Genomic DNA, 19,683 nt, shown 5'->3' with positions numbered 1-19,683 from the left:
GGCGGAGGTTGTGGTGAGCTGAAATTGCGCCATTGCCCTCCAGCCTGGGCAATAACAGCGAAACTCCTTCTCAAAAAAAAAAAAGGCTATGTTACCAGACAACTCTTCATAGAAATATATGTGATAAATCTTGGGTGTGGTGCTTCACCCTTGTAATGAAGGGTGGCTTGAGGCCAGGAGTTTGAGACCAGCCTGGGCAACATAGTGAGACCCTGTCTCTCTTTTTTTTTTTTTTTTTTGAGACGGAGTCTCGCTGTGTCACCCAGGCTGGAGTGCAGTGGCCAGATCTCACTGCAAGCTCCGCCTCCCGGGTTCACGCCATTCTCCTGCCTCAGCCTCCCGAGTAGCTGGGACTACAGGCGCCGCCACCTCGCCCGGCTAGTTTTTGTATTTTTAGTAGAGACGGGGTTTCACCATGTTAGCCAGGATGGTCTCGATCTCCTGACCTTGTGATCTGCCCGTCTCGGCCTCCCAAAGTGCTGGGATTACAGGCTTGAGCCACCGCGCCCGGCTGAGACCCTGTCTCTTAAAAAAAAAAAATACATGACAGGCCAGGCGCGGTGGCTCATGCCTGTAATCTGAGCACTTTGGGAGGCCGAAGCAGGCGAATCACAAGGTCAGGAGATCGAGACCATCCTGGCTAACACGGTGAAACCCCATCTCTACTAAAAATAAAAAAACAAAATTAGCCGGGTGTGGTGGCAGGTGCCTGTAGTCCCAGCTACTCAGGAGGCTGAGGCGGGAGAATGGCGTGAACCCGGGAGGCAGAGCTTGCAGTGAGTCAAGATTGTGCCACTGCACTCTGGCCTGGGTGACAGAGCAAGACTCCGTCTCAAAACCAACCAACCAACGCACCAAACAAACAAAAAACATGATAAAATATATAAATGATTTGAGATATCATGGATATTTATCTCAAAGCGCTTCCTTGGTCATAGCCTGTATGTATGTATGTATGTATTTGTGTGTCTATGTGTGTATATACACACACACCTAAGCTCGGAAATAACGGATCTACCATAGTGCATGCATATTGCTTATATTTGTTAGATTGTATTAAGGTCTGTAATTTAGCTCCATGTATACAGAAAACATACCATTTATTTTATTTTATTTTAAATAGATTTAGGTGGCCAGGTGCGGTAGCTCACACCTGTAATCCCAGAACTTTGGGAGACCAACATAGTGAAACCCCATCTCTACCAAAAATACAAAATTAGCTGGGTGTGGTGGCACATGCCTGTAATCCCAGCTACTTGGGAGGCTGAGGCAGGGGAATCACCTGAACCTGGGAGGCGGAGGTTGCAGTGAGTCGAGATTGTGCCATTGCATTCCAGCCTGGGCAACAGGAGCGAAACTCCGTCTCAAAAGCAAAAAAGAAAAAAAAACCAAAAACTATATATATATATATATATATATAGTTGCAGTTATTTGCAGTTACTCATGCTGCACCAAAGGCAAAATTTTGTAGTAGCCAAAGTTTATCTTCAAGGCTTCTCCTCCCATACCTCCCTAAGGAGAAGCCTGTTCAGCTTCCATTCACTCAAGGCCTAAAGTCCACCTTGATGATGTCTTGCCAGGGCTCCAGGCTATACATTGTTATTATTTCTGTTTTCATTTTTAAAGTTGGTTCTGCCATTTGTAGATTTTTTTCTAACCAAGGCATCCACATTGGGTTTATATGCCCCAACCTTTTTTTTTTTTTTTTTTTTTTTTTTTTGAGACGGAGTCTTGCTCTGCCACCCAGGCTGGAGTGCAGTGGCCGGATCTCAGCTCACTGCAAGCTCCACCTCCTGGGTTTACGCCATTCTCCTGCCTCAGCCTCCCGAGTAGCTGGGACTACAGGCGCCCGCCTCGTCGCCCGGCTAGTTTTTTTTTTTTTGTATTTTTAAGTAGAGACAGGGTTTCACCGTATTAGCCAGGATGGTCTCGATCTCCTGACCTCGTGATCCGCCCGTCTCGGCCTCCCAAAGTGCTGGGATTACAGGCTTGAGCCACCGCGCCCGGCCGCCCCAACCTTTTTTAAATGTCTTATTCAATTTCAGGAGGATAAAGATGACCAAGACAGGAATGAAAGGTTCTTTAGAAATTATGGTATCATAGATTGTTTTGAGTTACAAAGACCCCTTCTTTTAAAGATGAGAAAGTTGAGGCTTTGAGAAGTTCAGTGAATTGCCTGAGCTGGCATAGCAAATCAATAGCATTTTAGGGAGTAGAACTCAAGTTTCCTTACTCTGAAATAAATATCTTTTTCCATTGCGTTTTTGTGTAAAGATTGAGATCCAGTTACATATTTTTAACAAGCAGTAGACAATGCTTTCATTTTTAACCATTTTTTCTCAAAGGAATTCTGTACATATAATAGCTACAGAAAGAAGCTTATACTACCGGCTGGGCACAGTGGCTCACACCTGTAATCCTAGCACTTTGGGAGGCTGAAGCGGGCAGATTGCCTGAGTTCAGGAGTTTGAGAACAGCCTGGGCAACAGCCTTCTCCACTAAAATACAAAAAATTAGCCGGGCGTGGTGGTGAGCACCTGTAGTCCCAGCTCCTCGGGAGGCTGAGGCAGGAGAAGGGCGTGAACCGGAGAGGCGGAGCTTGCAGTGAGCTGAGATCGTGACACTGCATTCCAGCCTAGGCGACAGAGCGAGACTGTCTCCAAAAAGAAAAGAAAAGAAAAGAAAAGAAAGCTTATACTACGTTCTAGTCTATGAATAAAGTATGGTTTAAGTCTACAAAAAATATTTATTTATTTATTTTGAGACGGAGTCTCGTTCTGTAGCCCAGGCTGGAGTACAGTGGCGCCATCTTGGCTCACGGCAACCTCCACCTCCTGGGTTCAAGCAATTCTCCTGCCTCGGCCTCTTATTTATGTCATAATGAGTTTAAGTTGTTAGTTTATTTGTGCATGAATTTAAAATAACTGTTGCTTACAGAACATTGAATAAAATAATAATTCCCTAAATCACTGAAAAATTTCTGCAATCTTATGGAGATACTACTATGTGTGTAAAGATGGGAATCCAATTTACAACTTGGTACTTGTCCTGAACCATGCTACTAGTGGTTATTTTTATTTTAAACAACTATTGTCTAGATAAAAGAAGTACTAATAAAATATTGTATTAATCATCATTGCTATATAAACACAGGCCTACAGGATTATGAAGCGGCACTTAAGATTGATCCATCCAACAAAATTGTACAAATTGATGCTGAGAAGATTCGGAATGTAATTCAAGGAACAGAACTAAAATCTTAATGACTATTAGAGGTAACTAAGTATTGTTATAAGTTTTTTAAAAAGACTTGGAGGCATTAGGAATCTTTGTACATATTATGGCCAATTGTACAGAATTGCTTTGTTTAGTACTCTAGTTCTGTAGAGGGCAAAATATTATAAATCTATACAAAATAAACTGACTTGAATCATTTCTGAATAAATATAAATAAGAATCTATTTTAATTCCTTATTTCTTCATATTAATACATACGTATACATTTTTGTGTTACTGAATTAAGCTTGCCCTTGTAACAAAATATATTTTGGTATAGTTACCAGGACACTTACTGATTAATTTTTAACAAGGTAGAATTTTAAAATAAAAGATTGTTTATAAATAACTTTTGTTTGTATCAATATACCATTTAATTGACTGAATGGTTGACTTTGGTATAATAAATGTTGACAGGTTTTCCGTTAGTTTCCAAATGCACAGAACCTTATTTTTTGTTTAATACTTCTCTAATGCTTGTTCAAGATTAGACTAGTTCAGCCTAGTATAAAATAACTGTTTAGAAAATTTATCTTCAACTTCAGTTGTAGGCTGTGCACCTGAAAACCGGTCATATTTCATAACACTATCTGGTGAAGATAAATTTTTGAGCGAAATAGTTCTCTAGTACCTCCAAGTAGACAAGGGGGGAAAAGACAACAAAGGGTAAGATATTAACCTGGAATATTATGGTATTGGCATTGGATTGCACCACCATTTGTGTTGTATCACTGGGATTATGCAGGTGTTAAGCACAATAGCACAGCTTCCCTTTTGCATGTAGTTATTGTAATTCTTTAATTAAATTTTAAAGGTTTTTTTTGTTTTGTTTTATTTTTGAGATGGAGCCTCCCTCTGTTGCCCAGGCTGGAGTGCAATGGCACAATCTCGGCTCACTGCAACCTTCTCCTCCCAAATTCAAGTGATTCTCCTGCCTCAGCCTCCCTAGCAGCTGAGATTACAGGTGCCCACAACCACGCCCAACTACTTTTTTTTCTCTTTTGAGGCAGAGTATTGCTCTGTCGCCCAGGCTGGAGTGCCTGGCATGATCTCGGTTCACTGCAAGCTCCACCTCCCGGGTTCAGGCGATTCTCCTGCCTCAGCCTCCCGAGTAGCTGGGACTACAGGCGCCTGCTACTACGCCCGGCTAATGTTTTTGTATTTTCAGTAGAAATGGGGTTTCACCATGTTAGCCAGGATGGTCTCAATCTTCTGACTTCGTGATCTGCCCGCCTAGGCCTCCCAAAGTGCTGGGATTACAGGTGTGTGAGCTACCACTGTATCCGGCCTTTTTTTTTTTTTTTTTTTTTTTTTTTTGAGATGGTGTTTCACTCTTGTTGCCCAGGCTGGAGTGCAGTGGCCTGATCTCAGCTCACTGCAACCTCTGCCTCCCGGGTTCAAGTGATTCTCCTGCCTCAGGCCTCCCAAGTAACTGGGATTACAGGCGCCACCACGCCTGATTAATTTTTTGTATTTTTAGTAGAGACAAGGTTTCATCATGTTGGCCAGGTTGATTTCCAACTCCTGACCTCAGGTGATCCACCTGCCTCGGCCTCCCAAAGTGCAGGGATTACAGGCGTGAGCCACCGCACCCGGCCTTATTTATTTATTTTTGAGATGGAGTCTGGATTTGTAACCCAGGCTTTAGTGCAGTGCAGTCTCGGCTCACTGCAACCTCTCTCTCCTGGGTTCAAGCAATTCTCCTGCCTCAGCCTTCCAAGTAGCTGGGATTATAGGTGCGTGCCACCACATCCAGCTAATTTTGTATTTTTAGTAGAGACTGGGTTTTACCATGTTGGCCAGGCTGGTTTCGAACTCCTGACCTCAAGTGATCTGCCCGCCTCGGCCTGCCAAAGTGCTGGAATTACAGGCATGAGCCCCCGCGCCTGGCCTAACAAATTTAGTTTAAAGATCTAATTGGCCTTTATCAGTGACTCATGAATCAAGCAGCATCTTATGTAAAGATTTAGAAGAGACATTACTAGAAGTAGCAGAATAAAATGACCTTTGCAAAATTATGATTAAGACAGTGAAAGAGATTTAACTTAACTGAATTTATCTTGCTTTTAACCTCCAAGCTGTCCTTGTTCATTCCTGGGTGTAGGACTAACTTTAAAAAACTTAGTTTATAGTTTAAACAAAGTCAGTGATAGCCCTTTCCCAAAGCAGACCTCCTTCTTGCCTGGGGACTAAATTGCCTTTGTAGTACTAACATTAGCCACAAGGTTAAAAATTAGCACTTTGGGACGCTGAGGCAGGTGGGTCACCTGAGGTCAGGAGTTAGAGAGCAGCCTGGCCAACATGGTGAAACCCCATCTCTACTAAAAATACAAAAATTAGCCGGGCGTGGTGGCAGGTGCTTATAATTCACAGCTACTTGGGAGGCTGAGGCATGAGAATCACTTAAACCTGGGAGGTGAAGGCTGCAGTAAGCGGAGATTGGGCAATTGCTCTCCGGCCTGGGCAACAAGAGTGAAACTCTATCTCCAAAAAAATTATGGTTTAGAAGTCATACTGCTGGAGGCCGGGCACGGTGGCTCACGCCTGTAATCCCAGCACTGGGAGGCCGAGTCAGGTGGATCACTTGAGGTCGGGAGTTCGAGACCAGCCTGACCAACATGGAGAAACCCCGTCTCTACTAAAAATACAAAATTAGCTGGGCATGGTGGCACTTGCCTGTAATCCCCTACTCGGGAGGCTGAGGCAGGAGAATCGCTTGAACCCGGGAGGCAGAGGTTGCGGTGAGCTGAGATCGTGCCATTGTACTCTAGCCTGGACAACAAGAGCGAAACTCCATCTCAAAAAAAAAAAAAAAAAAAAAGTCATACTGCTGGAGGCTACAAAATTCTGACCCTTCCTAAACTGCTCCTAAGATCAGTGGTTGAGTTATTTTGCAGACCCCGCACTTAATGAATCAGCTGGCACCACCCAAATCAATAAGCTTACTCATCTAATCTTGTGGTACCCACCAAGGAACTAACTTAACTCAGCACAAGAAAACAGCTCCAACTCTCTATAATTTCATCTCTAACCAATGAGCACTTCTGGCTCACTGGCTTCCCCTCACCCAGCAAGTTGTCTTTAAAAACTCTGCTCCTTGGCTGGGCACAGTGGCTAACGCCTCTAATCCCAGCACTTTGGGAGGCTGAGGCAAGTGGATCACGAGGTCAGGAGTTCAAGTCCAGCCTGGCCAAAATGGTGAAACCCCATCTCTACTGAAAAAACAAAAAAAATTAGCTGGGTGTGGTGGCGGGAGGCTGAGGCAGAGAATTGCTTGAACCCAGGAGGCAGAGGTTGCAGTGAGCCGAGATCGGGCCACTGCACTCCAGCCTGGGCGACAGAGCGAGACTGTCTCAAAAAAACAAAAAAACAAAAACAAAACTCTGGTCTCCCTCACAGCTGGTTCTGTATGAATTATTCTTCATTGTAATTTTCGTGTCTTAATAAATTGGCTCTGTTTAGGCAGCACCCCTTTAGGGGTAACAAAAACAATTGGTATTTATAAGGTAGCTCAAGCAGGAACAAGAAACAGCATAATACGAAAAGTGGGTTGATGTCTGGTAACTTCAGATCACTTTCCTTGCAAGAGTTACAACAGTGGGGACTTGCCTATCCTGCCAGCTAAAAGGGGCCTGTTTGGGGATTTGGCTATCATCTCTCTCATGATTTATCAGGAGATCAGATAAATAACCAAATTTTGGGCCAGGCTCGGTGGCTCACACCTGTAATCCCAGCACTTTGGGAGGCTGAGACGGGCTTCCTGTAATCTGCCCACCTCAGCCTCCCAGAAGTGCTGGGATTTTAAGTGTGAGCCACTGTGCCTGGAGTATCCTGATTTTTTTTTTTTTTTTTGGAGACAGAATCTCACTCTGTTGCCCAGGCTGCAGTGCAGTGGTGTGATCTTGGCTCACTGCAACCTCCGCCTCCTGGGTTCAAGCGATTCTCCTGTCGCAGCCTCCCAGGTAGCTGGGACTATAGGCACACGCCACCACACCTGGCTAATGTTTTGTATTTTTAGTAGAGACTGGGTTTTGTCATGTTGGCTAGGCTGGTCTCGACCTCCTGACCTCAAGTGATCCGCCCACCCAAAATGCTGGGATTAAAGACGTGAGCCACTACTGCCGGCCAATCCTGAGAATTTTAGCAACAACAAAAATGACCCAACAGTGCACCACTGCCATAGGTAGGAATTTTAGGTTAGTTTCTAGATTCTACATATAAAAAGGTAAAGTCACTTGCCATGAATTGGGCACCTACAGTGAAGGGGGAAAATTGTTTGTATGGTTTATACTGCAAGAACAGGCTAATAAACTAAAATGTTATTGCATAATTCACTTGGACATCTTGTGCAGTGATGTTTTGAGGAAGTGAAAAATATTAATTTTTTTTGATTGTGCCATTACCAAATTATCAGTTTTGGGGGTAATTGGAAGAAATTGATGAGTCTGCAGAGATTGAGCTGTTTCCTTACATCAAGCAACTTTTATGATTAGAAGATTCAACTTTTATAATCTCCTAATGACTCACAAATTTATTCTTTCTAATTGATGGTAATATCCTGAAATAAAACCAACAGGGGAAAATAACAATGATTTTTTTTTCCAGAAAGATATTCAGACCCAATTATCAACATATGGTTTAAACAGATGGCAGCTGAAATAAATCTGTGTGTGCAGTGGAATCACAGATTTTAAAGAATTGTATAGCCTGTCACCTACCACTGCTCACACTATGTTAAAGATATATAAAATTAATTGCATTTATAAAAATATACCACATTATCTCATATCTTTGTACTCTTATCCATATAGTTTCTTCTGCCTAGAATAACCTTCCTTTGATTTAAGTTTATCTTCTCTAGGTCACTTCTCCTGATCTCTCTGGTCTCAATTTGAGCAATTCTGTCTGTCTGAAAGGCCTGTGCATACTGCCAACTTTACATTACAAAAATTACCACATATTAATTTGCTAATCTCATTCTCCCAAAATATTTTTTTTTTTTTTGAGACAGAGTTTCGCTCTTGTTGCCCAGGCTGGAGTCCAATGGTGTGATCTCGGCTCACTGCAACCTCTACTTCCTGGGTTCAAGCGATTCTCCTGCCTCAGCCTCCCAAAGTAGCTGGGATTACAGGCACCCGCCACCATGCCCAGCTGATTTTTTTGTATCTTAGTTGAGATGGGGTTTCACCATGTTGGCCAGGCTGGTCTTGAACTCCTGACCTCAGGTGATCCACCTGCCCCGGCCTCCCAATGTGCTGGGATTACAGGTGTGAGCCATCACACTTGGCCAATATTGTTAATTAAAACAATAAAAATCACTGCCTTTTATTTCTGTACCTCTATTTGCATAGAACAGTCTGTCATCAGTCAAAGTTCAAAAAATATTTGCTGAATGAATCAATAAATTTCAAGTTATCTCTTCCACCAGCCTAGCAGTGGGAACTAACATTATGTTAAAAGTGGGAAATTGGCTGGGCAGCGTGGCTCACTCCTGTAATCCCAACACTTCGGGAGGCCAAGGCAGGATGACAGCTTGAGGACAGGAGTTTGAGGTCAGCCTGGGCAACACAGCGAAACTCCATCTACACACACACACACACACCCTATAAATTAGCCGGGGGCATGTTGTTCCTGCCTCTAGTCCCAGCTAGTAGAGGCTGAGGTGGGGGATGGTTTGAGCCCAGGAGTCCAAGGTTGCAATGAACCATGATCATGCCACTGCATTCCAGCTTGGGTGACAAGGTGAAACCGTCTCCAAAAATAAAAAATAAAAGTGTGTTGGCCGGGCACAGTGGCTCACACCTGTAATCTCAGCACTTTGGGAGGCCGAGGTGGGCAGATCACCAGGTCAGGAGATTGAGACCATCCTAGCTAACAGGGTGAAACCCCATCTCTACTAAAAATACAAAAAATTAGGTGGGCATGGTGGCGAGTGCCTGTAATCCTAGCTACTCGGGAGGCTGAGGCAGGAAAATCACTTAAACCTGGGAGGCGGAGGCTGCAGTGAGCCGAGATCGCGCCACTGCACTCCACCCTGGGCAATACAGTGAGACTCCATCTCAAAAAAAAACAAAAGACAAAAAACAAAAGTGTGAAATTGTTGGTCAGAATCTTCCTTAAATCATTTTTTTTTTCTTACAGCTCCTGTGTTCCTCTGTCTTGATAAGTAGACTCAATAGATAAGTAAATAAAATATGAAAGGCTTTTGAAGCTTTTGGATTACATGGACTAACACTTTCTACCTTTTATTTTGCTATTTTCAACATATTTTCATTTAAAAAGTCATTGTCATTCAGTTATCAGTTGAAATACTTTAACTTATTTTAAAAATTGATTTAAAACTTTTTATCTTAATTAGGTATTCTACCCTTAGATTTAACACTCATTTTTCGCGAGTATATTTTCTTTTCAATATACAAAGGAATATATTTTCATAGAGTGTGTTGAATATTAGGAAAATCAAGAGTTCTGGTTCTGTCAGGTGCAGTATTTAGAGTGTTATTTTGATAAAATCCAGTTGCTCTGATATGGCTTGAAAATACTTGCTCCTTTGGAGTATAATTGCAGGGAAAAAACTGTGGGATAGGTAGAAATTCACCATAATGACTTGAATTGGTTTTATACATAATCATCTGAGGTTTTGATAGTGAGGTGGCTGTCTGAAGTGTCTTTGGATCCAACATACACGAAAACACAGGATTGCCAGGGTTCACACAAGGAGGTAGTTGTTCAGATTTCATTTCTGTGTCTGAATTTGAAGGTGAAGTACATTTCTTGTCCTAAAAGATAAACACATAAAATCATTCTCCACTTTAAAGTTCTGAAAAAAATAAAATTAAATTCAGTCCCACCCACTTCTCTTTTTTAGAAATTCTGTTCTCTGGAGGGGATTGAATGTCAGGCCTCTGAGCCCAAGCTAAGCCATCATATCCCCTGTGACCTGCACGTATACATCCACATGGCCTGAAGCAAGTGAAGAATCACAAAAGAAGTGAAAATGGCCGGTTCCTGCCTTAACTGATGACATTACCTTGTGAAATTCACTCTCCTGGCTCAGAACCTCCCCCACTGAGCACCTTGTGACCCCCACCCCTGCCCCCTTTGACTATAATTTTCCATTACCAACCCTAATCCTATAAAACGGCCCCACCCCTATCTTCCATCGCGGACTCAGCCTGCCTGCACCCAGGTGATTAAAAAGCTTTATTGCGGCTGGGCGCGGTGGCTCAAGCCTGTAATCTCAGCACTTTGGGAGGCCGAGACGGGCAGATCACGAGGTCAGGAGATCAAGACCATCCTGGCTAACACGGTGAAACCCCGTCTCTACTAAAAACACAAAAAACTAGCCAGGCGAGGTGGCGGGCGCCTGTAGTCCCAGCTACTCGGGAGGCTGAGGCAGGAGAATGGCCTGGAATGTAAACCTGGGAGGCGGAGCTTGCAGTGAGCTGAGATCCAGCCACTGCACTCCAGCCTGTTTGGTGGTCACTTCTCTTGACATTGAAGACTACCCTTAAAATCACATACACCTGTACACAGAGCAAACTTGTCAAAAATATGCATAAGGTAGCTTTTTAAACATTCTGTACTACAACTATGAGAATTTATTGAAAAGTCTGTAAATCATAGGGAAAATCTGAAAAGTCATAGAAGAGGAAGTACAGCTTTATTTTAGAGTGAAAAAGGAACAAGATAAACATCCAGGGTTAGCCTGGGTATGTGGGCAGCCATTAAGCAACTAATTACACAGCTAACTGAATAATTACAATTGTGGTAACTGCTATGAAGAAAAAAAAATACAACATATTAATGAAGACACAATGGGGGTTCTAATCTAGTGCTGGGGGTTAGGGAAAGCCATGCCACTGAAGTACCATTCAATCTAAGATTGACTATAAGGCAAGGAAGTAAAAGATAGAGGTGGGGACAAAGTATGGCAAGTCAAATAAATTAGGGTAAAAATGTCATGAGATGAGAAATAGAGAGCCAGGGGTCAGATGTCTCAGGGTTTTGTTGACTGTGTTTAAAATCTGAACCTTTATCGTAAAAGCAATGGAAAGCTATTGAAGGGTTTTAAGGAGAGGTGTGACATGATGTAATATAATTCTAGTAAAATGACTTTGGCTGTTGTGAGGGCCTGTGTGAAGGTGGTGAGGAGCTGCAGTAGTCCGTGTGAGTAATGATGACACTATATAGTAGGTGGTAGCATGGAGATGGAGCAGATTTGTTTGTTTTGTTTTGTGTGTTTCTTTTTTGAGACGGAGTCTTGCTCTATCATCCAGGCTGGACTGCAATGGTGCAATCTCGGCTCACTGCAACCTCCGCCTCCCGGGTTCAAGCAATTCTCCTGCCTCAGCCTCCCAAGTAGCTGGGATTACAGGCATGTACCAACAGGCTCAGCTAATTTTGTATTTTTAGTAGAGATGGGGTTTCTCCATGTTAGTCAGGCTGGTCTTGAACTCCCAACCTCAGGTGATCCGCCCGCCTCGGCCTCCCAAAGTGCTGGAATTACAAGTGTGAGCCACCGTGCCCAGCCTAATTTTTGTATTTTTAGTAGAGATGGGGTTTCACCATGATGGCCAGGCTGGTCTTGGACTCCTGACCTCAAGTGATCCACCTGCCTCGGCTTCCCAAAATGTTGGGATTACAGGTGTGAGCCACTGCACCTGGCCAAATGAAATCAATTTTTATCACTGTTTTATTTTATTTTATTTTATTTTACTTATTTATTTTTTTTTGAGACGGAGTCTTGCTCTGTCGCCCAGGCTGGAGTGCAGTGGCTGGATCTCAGCTCACTGCAACCTCCGCCTCCCGGGTTCACGCCATTCTCCTGCCTCAGCCTCCCGAGTAGCTGGGACCACAGGCGCCCACCACCTCGCCCGGTTAGTTTTTTGTATTTTTTTAGTAGAGACGGGGTTTCACCGTGTTAGCCAGGATGGTCTCGATTTCCTGACCTCGTGATCCGCCCGTCTCTGCCTCCTAAAGTGCTGGGATTACAGGCTTGAGCCACCACGCCCGGCCTGAGAACTCTTTTTGTCATCAAATGACCCTCCTTAACTACTGGTTCTAGAATTCCGATCAGCTTTGGCTCAAAACATACTGCAGAAAATGAAATCTAGTCAAAACAGAAGACAAATTAGCTGATAAACTTCGTTGGCATAATTAGTACCGCAAAATCTGGAAAAGTTAAATCTTAAATTAAAAATTTTTTAGATTTCCAGGATAATTCACAAATGTTTATAGATTCTGAAACAAAAGGCCCATTGCTTTATACTTTACATCATAGACAACCACTGCAGTTTTCTTATTTGGGTTTCACCTTCTTCAAACCTGATATTCTTAAAATGTGGAGTTCAAACTGACTACAATTAAGAACGAAACAAACAGCCAATACAAAGAATAATAAAAGGATGAGTTTAAATTATCTGCCACATATGTCAACAACTTTTATTAAATGATAAAAAGGTTAAAATTGTAAATGATTTTCAGAAGAAATTACATCTTAAAATTGGCCTGTGAAAGTGGCTTGAAAGGTATAAAAATCTACCAGTAGCTGGTGTTAGCTTTCTTAGTAATTTAATTTTCAGTTAAAGTTAGAGAAAGCCAGACCACCTTGACTTTTCGAAGTCCTTCGGTATAGATAAATATATACTTAAAAAGATAAATGAAAACAAGTCATTAGTTAATAATGCCCATCGCAGAAGCTGTAATTATAAAATTAAGATGTTTTTGATGTCACTGTTGATGTTAAATATAGTTAATAGAAAAGCAAAAATAAAAAAGGTCTAATTTTGAGGCACTCTTTTGTCTCTGTTCAGGCCCACCATCTTCCTTGCTAATGTTTACGTTTATTATTTATTTTTTCATTTATTTACTTTTACCACAATTAGGGGACAGAGAATGAAACCTAAACTTTTCATTGCTTCTGTAAAGAGTGAACATAAATGTAAGATATCTTTCGCTCTTGTTGCCCTGGCTGCAGTTCAGTGGCGCAATCTCGTCTCACTGCAACCTCTGCCTCCCAGGTTCAAGCGATTCTCCTGCCTCAGTCTCCCAAGTAGCTAGGATTACAGGCGCGCGCCATCTCTCCTGGCTAATTTTTTGTATTTAGTAGAGACGGAGTTTCACCATGTAGGTCCGGCTGGTCTCGAACTCCTGACCTCAGGTGATCCACCCACCTCGGCCTCCCAAATTACTGGGATTGCAGGCGTGAGCCCCGCGCCCGGTCACCATATCCTTTTTTAAAACAACTCCCTTCTTTGACAAAGTACAATTTAAGTATACAATTAACAAAGTACGTTTTTCTTGTTCAAAACCATCACTAACAGTTTGCAGTAGGGTATGAGTGCATACAATCCCGATGGTCTTTACACCTTTAGAGGCTATTCGGACTTAAGGAAACGTGCATTTACATGTGTAAATGTAAAAGCTCAGTAGCTGCCTTGTAAAGTCTTTTTCGGGGTTGTGGGGTTGGGATTGGTAGGAGTAGGTGGTGCCTCAAATTATACCAGCGAATACCAACATTCCCAAACATCTATTCCTCTGCCTAAACTCACCCAGTCGCGGTCTGTCATTTTCGCTATTTTCTTTGTTAATTTTTTCGGCAAAGTCAGTTTGCATGCAGTAGATGGCAAGAAAGCCGGTGAACGCCTAGGGACGTGGCGTTTTAACCGCACCCAATTAAAGTAGCAAATAGAAGATGAATAGCTGGGTGGATCAGTATGTGTAAACCTATCCGTTTAATCCGGGGAGTTGTTTTCCCGGAGAAACCACGAATCCTTTCTGGAGGTTGCAACTCGTATCCATAGCAACTGGAAGTGGTCACCGACTCCCGGATGTTGTGGGGATCTGCGGCCGCCCGGCCCAGCTTCCTGCAGCCGCCCGGCGGCGCCCTGCGCTCCTCTTCGGGAGTGGTAGTTCTTCTCTTCACCGGTGCCTGGCAGGAGGCGCAAGCGGGACTACGCGTCACGGCATGCACTGCGGCCCCCAGCCGGTTACCGCCTGTGGGCTGCAGAAGCCTGCGAGCAGGTTGTTGTTTTTATAAGAGGCGTCATTGGCGCCCGAGCTGTGACCGCCGCCACTGGGGCAGCCAGCACAATTGGGCGGAGGTGGCGTTGCCCCTTCAGGTACTGTACTAGGCGGGCTTAGACCCCGGGAGGGGGTTTGTGCCAACTGTCTGAGTCCCTGGCCGACACCCTCGGCTCAGTAGAGGAGCAGTGGCGTGGTCCGCCTCCTAGGCTGGGGCTGCTCGGGCGGGGACTTGACGCCTGGCGTCAGCGGCCGCACGGGCGACCTCCTCGGGCCGTGCGCGAGTCCACATTCACGGAGGCCCGAGCTGGCCCCTGGGGCATCCGGTCCGGTGGTCTTGCAGCCTCCAAACCCCGTGTGCTATACCGAGCTGCGCGCCAACTGTGGGAGAGCGGACTGCCTGGGGCACCCTCCTTCCTTCACTGGGCAGGCTCTGAGGTGCTGGTCGGTCTGGACTGATGAAAATCCATATGGTAAGATGTTATGTGCGTCACCCTGCCAGGTTTAATGCCAGCCTGTCTTTGGATGACGTTTGAGCCCCCGTGATGTCAGGAATAGAAAGATTAAATATTAAATAATGCCCGGATACTTCCGCTGGCACGCCAGCCTGATGATGATCAAATACCTCTCCATACCCTTCTCCAGCTCACTGGCCTCCTTTAGCTTTGGTCTTCCTAACCGATTTGTCCTCATTAGCAGCTGCCTCATGCAGTGCCTTGTACGCGTTATGTTTAGCACTATTGGGAGCGCCAACTAAGGTATTTTGTTGAGTGGTGAGATGTGTACTGTTCTGCTCTACTTTTATTGAAAACACAGTGGGGCATTCTTGTAGCTAGAATAGCTAACTATAGTACTACGAATTTTAGATTTGTCTCCTCCAGTCTACAGGATAGTGCTTGAAATGTCGCTATTAACGCATCGTTTCTTTTAAGATTAGAATCTTATTGGGCCCCACACTTCTCGGGGTATTTATCACACACACCCAATGTGAATGGTTTACTATTGTTTTCTGAGCTCAGGTCATATAGGGGAAGATGGAGATGGTGAGGGTATTATTTTAATTCATAATTTTTTTTTTTTTTTTTTTTGAGACCGGGTTTCGCTCTTGTTGCCCAGGCTGGAGTGCAGTGGCGTGATCTAGGCTCCCAACCCGCCTCCCAGGTTCAAGCAATTCTCTTGGCGTCAGCCTCCCAAGTAGCTGGGATTACAGGCACACACCACCATGCCTGGCTAATTTTTGTATTTTTAGTAGAGGTGGGGTTTCACCATGATGGCCAGGATGGTCTCTATCTCCTGAACTCGTGATCCACTTGCCTGGGCCTCCCAAAGTGCTGGGATTACAGGCGTGAGCCACCGCTCCCGGCCCTAATTTTAAAATGTTATGTAGAAGCAGGGTCTCGCTATGTTGCCCAGACTGGTCTCTGAACTCCTGGATTCAAGCGATTTTCCTGCCTTAGCCTCCCAGGGTTGGATACAGGCATGAGAGCTCCATGTCTGGCCTGTGCATCCCATCTTTTGATCTGGTTTCTTTTCACCTTGTACAGTGAAATCAGAGGTGAAAGTGCTTAGCTTTTCTTCACTTAAGGCTGGACAATCTGAAACTTAACATTGAATCACTTTGAGTACCATGTTTTATATGTTTGATATTTTGGCTTATGTCTGTTTTTGTTTTATTTTTTGTTATGGTTATATTGGATATGGACTGGTAAGTAGTGTAATGAATCATTAGCCACATTTTGTTTTCTGTTGTAAAGGGCTACATTGTTCTTCCATATTAATATACAGTACATTTGCTACTATCTGCCTCTTAAAAATTAAGGGGGTTTACCTTAATGCCAAGTGTCAGTTAACACTTGATGAAAAAAAATCTATTCAAGTGTTTTAGAAAAAACACTTTTAACACTTTGTTGTTTTTCAGGTTACAGTGTTCATGCTTTATTTTCTTAGGTTGCCTTCTTTGGAGCTTGCCTACTCCAAATGTCAATTTCTTTTCAATATTTTTTTATCTTATAGTTTTGTGTATTCTGTGTACTGAGATGGCTCAATATGTTATTAGGCTTTGGGTCTATTCACAGGGCTAAGAAAAATTCAAAATTGATTAATGTGTCTGATTTACTAATTCCTTCCACAGTATTGTTATATGGGTTGTATAATTATGTTCTTATTCAAGATAAAGAAAGACTTTAAAAAGTTAGGTGTATATGAACTGCTAAACATGGAAGTAGTAGTTTTTGAACATGTTAAGAACATGAACACAGCAGCAAGGCCTGTTAAGCCCAAGGTACTAAAAACAAAAAATGCAGACTCATCTAACAATGCAGAACTGCTGGAGGCTGAATTATGTTTGTGTTTCTTTGTGGTGAAGATGAGGAAGTTGCAGTATTATCAGTGATAAAGGATTACATTTTCACACATTTCCTTCCTGACAGTTCCATAATTTTAACTAGGCTTTGTAAAACACTTGGTTTCAAAGGTCAGGTGCAATGTATTGCACCAGATGAACTTGGCCATATTTTCTCTCAATTTGAGTTCTAAGATTAAATTCAGCCCTGTAATATGGGAAGGATTGCAATTAAGTGATGAATAAAGGGATTTTTTTCCCCAAAGGGCATTTAATGTGTGGAAAGCTCTTTAAGGGCCTATAGAATTACCTGAGGAAGTATTAGAAAATAAGAAGTGTGAGTTTTTTTTTTCTGTCATCACAGGAAGCCTGAAATCTTTTTTTTTTCTTTTTAAGTACTTACCAAATCACTATTCTTTTAAAATCTTACAAAATCTTACTTTGGTTCATATTGCCAGCATGTTGAAATGTAAAAAGAGCATTGGGTTGGAAATCAGGCTTTTTAATGATGTTGAGCAAGTGATTATTTATAATTTTCTGTTCATTTTCATTTGGAATTTGTAAATAATAGCAAGCTGCCTTTATGGGGGTATTTGTGATGATGAAATCAGATATGAAAATGAAATTGCTTTGTAAGTCGTGGAGTTATCTACTCATGTGAAGTATTATTGTACTGCATAAGTGCATTTACATGAAGCACTTATATATTTGAAGTGTGATGATGGGATAAATACTTTTTTTTTTTTTTTTTTTTTTTTGAGACGGAGTCTTGCTCTGTCGCCCGGGCTGGAGTGCAGTGGCCAGATCTCAGTTCACTGCAAGCTCCGCCTCCCGGGTTTACGCCATTCTCCTGGCTCAGCGGACTACAGGCGCCCGCCACCTCGCCCGGCTAGATTTTTGTATATTTTAGTAGAGACGGGGTTTCACCGGGTTAGCCAGGATGGTCTCGATCTCCTGACCTCGTGATCCGCCCGTCTCGGCCTCCCAAAGTGCTGGGATTACAGGCTTGAGCCACCGCGCCCGGCTGGGATAAATACTTTTTGACTGGGAAGTTTGATGAAGAAAAAAAGTCAAGTGGGGTATTCATTTGGTTTCTTGGTAGAGCTTGGTGGCTTTTTCCAGACTGAAGGAAACCTGGCTCCTCTCTTGACCTTGCACTCTGTTGCATTGAATGTCCCGAAACTGCAGTGTACTTCTGTGATTGAGCTTTTAATGTTGGTTTTGATTTGTTTTAATCTCACTTCTATAAGTTTAAGAAAGGTCATCAGTCTAGTTTGACAATAGGAAGTAGTTATTGTTTTTAATACTCTCACATGGATCTTTTTTTTTTTTCTTTTTGAGACGGAGTCTTGCTCTGTTGCCCAGGCTGGAGTGCAGTGGCATGATCTAGGCTCACTGCAAGCTCCGCCTCCCGGTTTCACGCCATTCTCCTGCCTCAGCCTCCCGAGTAGCTGGGACTACAGGCTCCCACCACCACACCCGGCTAATTTTTTGTATTTTTAGTAGAGACGGGGTTTCACCGTGTTAGCCAGGATGGTCTCGATATCCTGACCTCGTGATCTGCCCGCCTCAGCCTCCCAAAGTGCTGGGATTACAGGCGTGAGCCACTGCGCCCCGCCTCTCAAATGGATCTTTAAGTTGATTTCTTAACAGTGAGACTACATTGAATTTGAAATCTCAGGTCCTCTGAGAGATGCATTTCATGTTTAAAACATTGGTCTTTGAGCCAAAGAAGTAATGGAGTTTAAATTTTTCCTTCTGGGGAAGTTATCCCTGGCCACTAGAGGATCTGACCCTTGAGATTAACTTCAGGTCAGGTTGATATATAGAATATTTATGATAAAGAAAAAGTATTTTAGAAACAAATACATATTGGCCGGGTGTGGTGGCTCCCGCCTGTAATCCCAGCACTTTGGGAGGTCGAGGCAAGTGGATCACCTGAGGTCAGGGGTTCGAGACCAGCCTGGTCCAACATGGTGAAACGCCATCTCTACTAAAAATACAAAACGTAGCCTGACTTGGTGGTGTGTACCTGTAGTCCCAACTACTCAGGAGGCTGAGGTGGGATGATCTCTTGAGCCAAGGAGTTTGAGGTTACAGTGAGCTGTGGTGGCGCCACTGTACTCCCGTCTGGTTGAGTGACAGAGTGAGATCCTGTCTCTAAAAAGAAAGCTATAATAAATACAATTGGAGCTATTTATCAAAACTTTGAACTTAATACTAATTAATAAAGTAACTCAAGGAAAAAAGTAAGTAGTGTAAGCTACCATTAGGCAAATTATGCTGAGAAGTATAGTAAATGCTGTAGATTCAAGGGAAGATGAAATCAGTGTATGTCAGAAACAGTGATCCAGGAAAATTTCATGGGAGAAGACAGCTTTAAATACAGCAATCAGAATTTAGGAAGAAAAGCATTTCAGGAAGTGAAGACATGGAGTTAGGGTTGTCCGTTTTGTGTTCAGAAGATAACAAGTAAATTACTTGGGCCAGATGAGGAGGAAAGCTAATCAGATTAGTTGCAAGTTACATTAGAACCAGATAGTGGGAGCTTTTCAGTGTCACACTAAGGAGTGTGTCTTTATTGTACAGAATACTTACTCTTAAGGTCGGGGAGACTCTTTGAGTGGGAAGAAAAAATTTTAGCCCTGGGTATAAATGTATGTAATCTGCAGTCTCTTTTGTCTTTGCCTCTATGTTTATAGGGTATAGTGTTTTTTTGTTTTTTGTGTTTTTTTTTTTTTTAAGACGGAGTTTCGTTCTTGTTGCCCAGGCTGGAGTGCAATGGAGTGATCTTGGCTCACTGCTACCTCTGCTTCCTGGTTCAAGCGATTCTCCTGCCTCAGCCTCCCAAGTAGCTGGGATTACAGGCATGCACCACCACACCTGGCTAATTTTTGTATTTTTAAGTAGAGACAGAGTTTCCCCATGTTGGTCAAGCTGGTCTCGAACTCCTGACCTCAGGTGATCCACCTGCCTCAGCCTCTCAAAGTGCTGGGATTATAGGCATGAGCTACTATGCCCGGCCTAACAGTTGGTCTTTT

At 43.2% G+C, this 19,683-nt stretch overlaps 3 protein-coding genes across 9 annotated transcripts in view; 2 read left to right on the top strand and 1 right to left on the bottom strand.

The window, feature by feature from the left end:
- DNAAF4 (dynein axonemal assembly factor 4) overlaps positions 1 to 10,486 on the top strand; it is an 81,191-nt gene extending 70,705 nt beyond the window's left edge. For 2 of the 3 annotated variants that reach the window (XM_010372571.2, XM_010372569.2), the window contains one exon: positions 3,154 to 3,625. In XM_010372571.2, coding sequence (XP_010370873.1) covers positions 3,154 to 3,237 — 84 coding nt within the window. In that variant the 3' untranslated portion in view covers positions 3,238 to 3,625. Of the gene's footprint in view, positions 1 to 3,153; positions 3,626 to 10,144 lie in introns of those variants that run through there. The other variant, XM_010372570.2, reaches the window with a different exon arrangement.
- On the bottom strand, positions 9,573 to 14,122 carry C5H15orf65 (chromosome 5 C15orf65 homolog). The gene is made up of 2 exons (XM_010372568.2): positions 13,830 to 14,122; positions 9,573 to 10,055 (listed from the first exon to the last, which is right to left on the bottom strand). The coding sequence occupies exons 1-2, from the start codon at positions 13,845 to 13,847 to the stop codon at positions 9,708 to 9,710; spliced, it is 366 nt and encodes a 121-aa protein (XP_010370870.1). The 5' UTR covers positions 13,848 to 14,122; the 3' UTR covers positions 9,573 to 9,707.
- The window catches only part of CCPG1 (cell cycle progression 1), a 50,423-nt gene continuing 44,851 nt past the window's right edge, over positions 14,112 to 19,683 (top strand). For 3 of the 5 annotated variants that reach the window (XM_030929730.1, XM_030929729.1, XM_030929728.1), the window contains exon 1: positions 14,241 to 14,399. The gene's annotated coding sequence lies outside the window, so the exon portion shown is untranslated. Of the gene's footprint in view, positions 14,775 to 19,683 lie in introns of all 5 variants that reach the window. The other 2 variants (XM_010372565.2, XM_030929727.1) reach the window with 2 other exon arrangements.

Source organism: Rhinopithecus roxellana, chromosome 5 (assembly GCF_007565055.1).
Source record: "Rhinopithecus roxellana isolate Shanxi Qingling chromosome 5, ASM756505v1, whole genome shotgun sequence".
NCBI lineage: Eukaryota > Metazoa > Chordata > Mammalia > Primates > Cercopithecidae > Rhinopithecus > Rhinopithecus roxellana.
Note: the sequence above shows the minus strand (reverse complement) of the source record. Positions and strands in the feature narration are given on the sequence as shown.